The sequence below is a fragment of the Rosa chinensis genome, chromosome 2 (genome assembly GCF_002994745.2).
Source record: "Rosa chinensis cultivar Old Blush chromosome 2, RchiOBHm-V2, whole genome shotgun sequence".
Classification (NCBI taxonomy): Eukaryota; Viridiplantae; Streptophyta; class Magnoliopsida; order Rosales; family Rosaceae; genus Rosa; species Rosa chinensis.
In genome coordinates, this window is record NC_037089.1 from 73042793 (window position 1) to 73050353 (window position 7561).

Here is a 7561-nt window from a genome sequence, read left to right on the forward strand (position 1 = left end):
TTCACTGCATCAAGCAAGAAAGAAAGTAGAATTAGTGAAAGTAAAAATTCGATTGATTTTGAAATGCTTTCAAGATTTAACGCACTTGTAAATCATGTTTTGTTCAGATCTCACCGGAGTTAACAACTTTCTTTCTTTCTTTTTTATTTTTTTTGATACAAGGAGTTAACAACTTAATTTATAAATTAACTCTCCATCGACAAACTTTGGACCTCTGACAGTCCTATTTTCCGATTGGACTGAATTTTTCATTTTGGGCCCGCTTCTTGATCAATCCTTTCTTTTTTGGATCAAACAAGGGCAAAGCAACAGCAAAACAAAGATGGTCTGGCCCATATAGGACTTGCAAGACCAAATGAACCGTGAAGAATAAACAGACGCAGCAAATTAACGCCACAAGAAAAGAAGCTTCCCCCCATCTTCTGCCACCACCATGACCGCCCAAACAGACAATGCGGATTCCGATGACAACCACGAAGGCGACCATCTTACTGTTATGGGGCTTGGGTGGTTTTGGAAATCATGGAGAGATGGAGTGATGGACTTAGAGGTCCAGATGAGGTTTATTCCCTCTTTGCATTTTTGATAATATCCTGCATTGTCATGTTTGGAGCTGAGAGCATATTTGTTTTAACACATATATAAAAGCTTTAATCCGCATATCGATGAAACGTTATTTGGAGTATGATAGTTTGTTGCAGATGCAGAGAATGAATGTAGCTTCGGTGTGTTTCAAAGGTGATAGGCAGGTTGATTACTTTGAGCTCTCAATGATCGTACCAGAAGTAGGCAGTGTTCAAGTCTGTTAAACAATTGAGATCGGTGAGCCATGATACTTCATTTAGTAATGCGCCTAATGTACAGTATTATATGCGCAGATCAATTTGGCAGCTAAATTGTTCTTCCTTCTACATCTCTCTATGTGAGACATAAAGTGGCAATTAGATTGCCAAATCAGAGGTTTAGTTTCACATTTTTTTATTTTAAAAATATCGAAGGAAACATGAAATGTCTTTGAATTTGTTAGAGCTTTTCTATTTTACTTTTGTTTCCTTCAATACTTAAGGGTATAAACTAGTCAGTTTCCTACGCTGTTTGCGGCCTTTGACCTACATCTTTGATGGAGAAACTCCAAGATGGATATAACTTTTCTCAAACTTGGCCGATTGTTCTGTGTGGTGAATTTATGCCTTCGCTCCATTGCCAAGATGCACATCATAGATGAGCTAACATGCTAGCTCTGACTTCATGATTACTCACAAAGTGGACTCAACAAAGTCTAGCATTGCGATAGCTACAAAATGCAACATGGGAACATGTGCAAGGCATTGTGACTCTGCCAGTTCTAGACTTTGTTGAGTCCAACTCTAGTTCATGATTCATGAATAATTATCAAAGTGAGAGCTAACATGTTAGCTCATCTATGACGGGTATTTTGGCAATGGTTGTGAGCCTGACTCCTCCACCTTGAAAAATCTCTTTTATATTGGATATACAAGTTGTCTTTTATTAAACTACAGTCCTGAAATTGTTAAAACTTTTCTGAAGGTATGAAAACCAGTGGGTGTTTTAGCAAGAAAGTCAATGTTAGTACCTGACTCCTATTACGTACCCTTTCACACATCACATCTCCATGACTCCATCACCATGGCAACCTCAATTCATATCCCTTATGTAGTTGACCCCGGATATTTACACAATAGGATCAATGCTTCTTCTGAGAAGCTCCTAGCCAAGGCACACCAGACTTGACCAAAAAACAACAAGCCAGGCACACTAGCTACATTAATAATATGGAAATGCACCAAACTCTAATTTTATTCTTAATTTTCTTTCCAACTCTCTGAACCAAAAAAAAAGTTCTATAAAAAAAAATAATAATACCAATTTGATTGAACAAGTAATGTGAATCAACTAAAGACAACCTCGGTGGGTTGTTATAGGGCTAAAAAAATCCAAGGGGACATAAAATATATTACTAGGTGAACTTGATTCGGCAAGATAGACTAGATATATATATATATATATATATATATATATATATACAGCCGTTCTCCACTGCGGACGTCCGCAGTTTTTCGATCCGTACGGATTTCCAGTTTTGACCCACTTTTCGATCATATTTTCACATCTTAACCGTTCAGTTTTTAGGTCCTAATGTATAGATCACCTCTGCAAAATTTCAGCCAAATTGGTGATCGTTAAGGCATCAAAAACTGCAATTTACATCAATGTATACGAACGGTTCCGGTTCGACAGATTCGGTTCGTTCGTGTAAATTGCAGTTTTGGATGCCTTAACGATCACCAAATTGGCTGAAATTTTGCAGAGGTGATCTATACATTAGGACCTAAAAACTGAACGGTTAAGATGTGAAAATGTGATCGATAAGTGGATCAAATATGGAAATCCGTAGGTTTTGGCGTAGGTGCGGATATCCGCACCTGAGCAAGATTATATATATATATATATATATATATTTATATATATTTATATATCAATCTTTAGCAGAAGAAACAAGAGTTGTGTCTATAAGAGGATTTTGTGTGGCTTGTGAAGACTGAAAACACATTAACATATAAACTCAGAAAGGAGACCCATCATTGAAAATTTCCTGAAGACTTTGGTTTCTAGTTTAACATCCCAGCTCATGAAAGAAGCTCTGTTCTTTGTCTATAAAGGCAGTTTAAGTTCTCTGTTATGTGAAACCCACAAACCTACATACATACACTTCCACATATACTAAGAAAACATAATTTTTCATGGGAATGGGATCATCCTGGTGCGTGTACTTTTCTGTGCGTTATTTTATGCTTTTGTTGCTCATTAAAGTTGCATGCTGTTTTTCTTTTGTACAGACGCAGAAACTTTGCCAGGATGATGAGCGCTCTGCCTTGTTGCAATTCAAAGCTAGTTTCACTATAGACAAGTCTGTTTCCCAAGATCCCTTTGCTTATCCTAAAGTTGCATCCTGGGGTAGGCTAGAAGGAGATCCTCAAAGGAGTAACTGTTGTTCATGGGATGGTGTTGAATGCAACGACGTATCTGGCCATGTTATTGGTCTTGACCTTGCCAGCAGCTATCTTCATGGTTCCATCAACTCCAATAGCAGTCTTTTTCAACTTGTTCAGTTGCAGAGGCTTGACCTCTCTGACAATAACTTTAGCTTCTCTCAAATACCATCCAGATTAGGCAATGATCTTACTAGTCTAACATATCTCAACCTTTCAATGTCTTCATTTTCTGGCCAAATTCCATCAGAAATTTCATATCTATCCAAGCTGTCTGCCCTTGATCTGACTTCTGATTATATGTTGGCACTTGAAAAGGCCAACTTCAGAAGTCTAATTCAAAATTTAACAGACATAAAACAGCTTCATCTTAGTAAGGTCTCTATACTCTCCTCAGTGCCTAATACACTGGTGAATATGTCTTCTCTCACATCTCTCCGTCTTCAAGCATGTAACTTGGAGGGAGAATTCCCAGTAGGCATTTTCCACCTACCAAACTTGCAAGTACTTGATTTGGCCTATAACGATAATCTTACCGGTTATTTTCCTGATTACCTTAACAGGAGCAGTCCCTTGAAGATATTGAATTTGCAGTCAACCAATTTCTCTGGTCATCTACCTGCTTCAATCGGAGACCTAAATGCCTTAAATTTGTTGAACATTTCATCCTGTCACTTTTATCCCCATGTTCCATCTTCACTTTCCAACCTTACCCAGCTCAATTTCCTAGATCTTTCTTCCTTTTATGACTATAGTTATCAACCTGACCTTCCAACAATCCATACTTTCGGTGGCCAAGTTTCAAATTCCTGGTCTTGGGTTGGAAAGCTGACAAATCTCAACCACTTGGTCCTTGTGGATACCAACTTAAGGGGAGATTTGCCATGTTCTTTGGCAAATCTGACTCAACTTTTGGAATTAGACTTGAGCCAGAATCACATAACAGGTGAAATCCCATGTTGTTTGGCTCATCTGACACAACTTTTCAAATTAGACTTGGGCCACAATCAAATAACTGGTCAAATCCCATCTTGCCTTATGCTTTTGACCCAATTAACTTTGTTAGATGTACGATTCAACAATCTCCAAGGAGCAATTCCCAGGTCACTGTTACAGCTTAAAAGTCTTGAATATATTTTCCTCAACTCAAATAACTTGAGTGGATATGTTCAATTCGATGAGTTTTCCAAGCTCAAAAGGTTGAGGGGACTTCGTTTGTCGCTCAACAAGTTATCTGTGCAGATCAAAACTGGATTTACTGCTATTCTTCCAAAGCTTAATTTACTAGAATTGGGTTCATGCAACTTGACAGAGTTTCCGGAATTTTTGAAATTCAGTAGTGAACTGATGCATCTAGATCTATCTGACAACAATCTTCATGGCCAAATACCAAAATGGATGTGGAATTCAACTAGTGAAACGTTGAGATACCTCAACCTCTCTCACAACCACTTAACTGGATTTGAAGAAAATTCGATCATGATTCCATGGCATCGGTTAAGCTCTTTACAGCTAGACTCTAACATGTTACGAGGATCACTGCCAATTCCAGGGCTGTCAATGGCAGTCTATTCTGTTTCAAACAATGAATATGAAGGAGAAATTCCAGCAACATTCTGTAATGCGGGGACGCTAACTATTCTTGATTTGTCTAACAACAACCTGAATGGCATGATTCCTCAATGTTTTGAGAATTTCGGAGCTCTTCAGATATTGAAACTGCGGAACAATTCTTTTCACGGAGATATTCCTCAAATATGTTCAAACAGATGTACGGAGTTGGCAGCGATTGACTTGAGTTATAATCAGCTACAAGGGAAGCTACCAAGATCAATTGCTAATTGTCCTCAGTTGATGTTTCTTAATTTGGGAAATAATCAGATCAGTGATACCTTCCCCTCTTGGTTAGGAGTGCTTCAACAGTTAAAAATTCTCATTTTGCGGTCCAATATATTTCATGGCATAATTGGAAAGCCTGCAAGTAGCCATGAGTTCCCTAAGCTGTCCATCATTGATTTATCTAGCAATGATTTTTCAGGTCTGTTGCCCTCCAACTACTTAGAGAACTGGAATGCCATGAAATTTGTTGATGAAAACGAGCAAATATACGTCCAATCCGCTGTCATCTTCGGGATGTATCCAGACACGTTCCACTATGATTACCCGATTACAGTTTTTAGCAAAGGTATTCAATTGAAGTATTTCAAGACCCCTTATCTTCTGAGACTCATAGACCTCTCAAGTAACAAATTTGAAGGAGAGATTCCAGGTATCATTGGGAATCTAACAGGGCTTCATTTGCTCAATCTTTGCAACAACACTCTCACTGGTCCCATCCCCTCATCTTTGGGGAACTTGACTGCTCTTGAATCATTGGATCTCTCCCTAAATCAGCTCTCAGGAAAGATCCCCGGTGATCTAGCACAACTGACATTCCTTGCATACTTCAATGTATCCCACAATCGTCTCTATGGTTCAATCCCACAAGGTCGACAGTTTGATACATTCCAAGAGGATATGTACCGAGGAAACTCAGGTTTGTGTGGAAAACCTTTGTCAAAGAAATGTGAGGATTCTGAGAGCGCAACACCACAAACAAACTTTCAACAAGACCAAGACTCTGGGTTTCAAATTGAGCTAGATTGGTTTGTGGTGCTGCCAGGAGTTGTTACTGGTCTAATAGTTGGAGTGGTTGGGGAAAACTTTTGGACAGCCAAGAAGCATGATTGGTTTATAAAGGCATTCAGCAGGAGGAGGGAGCCGAGAAGCACAAGGCGGAGGAGGGGACTCAGAACTTAGTTCTCATTTAATCCATGTATGTAAGGGCCCAGTTCATGAACATTCGCTTCATGTTCCTCGTGTTTAGATCGAGCAGTATTGGGCTTATGTAGTTCTGATGCGTTATGTCATGTGTTTTGGTATATTTGTTTGTTAGCTTTGTATATTTTGAGCAGACTGACATGGTGTGGGACTGTAATAACTATATATTAACCTTCACAATGTCTGGAGTACTTCTTGTTCTATATATATCCAATCAAAAACCTAGAGGCATGAGTTGCCTAGCTTCTATCTCGACCTAGACATAAACCAGATAGTGTTTAAGTATAATGTATTTGAGAGAGATTGATGAGAGAGATGTGTTCTTATTATTGAGAATAAGAGCCCTATATATAGGGATTACAAAGTGCTAGTTCTAATGTTACAAGGAATACCAATCCGTGTAGGATTGGGAAATCTAGAACCTTCTCTCCTATTCCTATTCCTAGTTTGATAAGGCACACTAAACTTGATTTTCCTTTAACACTCCCCCTTGTGCCGCTCAAACTTGGTGGTGACGCTTCATCCGTTGCCTCGTTAAAAACCTTGCCAGGTAACAAAAACCCAGTGGGACAAAAATAATCCTGGTCGAAGGACAAAAAGAGCACAACACGTCCTTCACTCTTCGAGATCGAACATGTAGACATCATAACTCCCCCTGATGTCGATATCTCCCCCTGATTACTACAATCGTGGGAGTTCGGATAACTTTCTCAATCCGATGCTCTTCACATGTTTCTCGAAGGTGGATTTAGGTAACGACTTAGTGAATAAGTCCGCTACATTATCCTCTGATCGGATTTGTTTCACTTCAATCTTTAGAAGTGATTGTTGTTGCTGATTATAAAAGAACTTAGGCGATATATGCTTGGTGTTGTCGCCCTTGATGAAACCTAACTTCATTTGTTCAATACAAGCTGCATTATCCTCATAAATGCATGTAGGTTCATCTGTGGTAGACTTCAAACCACAACTTCCTTGAATGTGTCGAATTACAGACCTTAGCCATACACATTCACGTACAGCTTCATGTAGAGCAATAATCTCTGCATGATTTGAGGAAGTAGCAACAAGGGTCTGTTTCGTAGACCTCCAAGATATCGCAGTGCTTCCCATGGTAAAGACATAACCTGTTTGGGAGCGACCTTTGTGAGGGTCAGAGAGGTACCCTGCATCAGCAAAACCCATCAAGACATCATTGTCATTTTGATGGAGGGAGATAGGAGGACGCCGGCCACCATGACAGGCGGCGGCGCCGGCGCCGGCAACATGGCCGGCGGCCATTCCATGGACCGGGGCGTTTTGCCTTTTGGGGTCCGATCCCAATTTTCCGTCATTCCTTTTCTCTCTGTAGGGATAGAATAGGCCCATATCAATCGTACCTCTTAGGTATCGAAAGATGGTCTTTACACCAATCCAATGGCGGCGTGTTGGCGCAGAGCTGTGTCGAGCTAACAAGTTCACTGCGAATGAGATATCCGGTCTTGTGCATTGAGCTAAGTACAATAATGCGCCTATTGCACTTAAATAGGGCACTTCGGCCTCTAGGGGTTCTTCGTCCTCATCCCTTGGACGAAACGGATCTTTTCCGGGCTCAAGACTACGGCCGATCATGGGAGTACTCGCAGGCTTTGCTTTATCTTCATTAAAGCGCCTTAGAATTTTCTGAGTATATGCAGACTGATGGATCAAAATCCCATCACTACGGTGCTCGAGTTCTAAACCGAGACAAA

The 7561-nt window shown here is 39.9% G+C and overlaps 1 protein-coding gene across 1 annotated transcript; it reads left to right on the forward strand.

Moving 5' to 3' along the window:
- Nucleotides 1–433: 433 nt before the first annotated feature.
- On the forward strand, nucleotides 434–5810 carry LOC112184959 (receptor-like protein 7). The gene is made up of 3 exons (XM_024323181.1): nucleotides 434–550; nucleotides 702–800; nucleotides 2859–5810. Exons 1-3 carry the CDS (start codon nucleotides 434–436, stop codon nucleotides 5808–5810), a joined length of 3168 nt encoding a protein of 1055 aa, XP_024178949.1.
- The last annotated feature ends 1751 nt before the right edge of the window (nucleotides 5811–7561 follow it).

Bases quoted from the DNA above. Each gene is read 5' to 3' on its own strand.
- LOC112184959 (XM_024323181.1), top strand. From the start codon at position 434: ATGACCGCCCAAACAGACAATGCGGATTCCGATGACAACCACGAAGGC. The intron at 551-701 runs GTCCAGATGAGG...AGTTTGTTGCAG, and splicing joins ATGGAGTGATGGACTTAGAG to ATGCAGAGAATGAATGTAGC. The intron at 801-2,858 runs GTCTGTTAAACA...TCTTTTGTACAG, and splicing joins CAGAAGTAGGCAGTGTTCAA to ACGCAGAAACTTTGCCAGGA.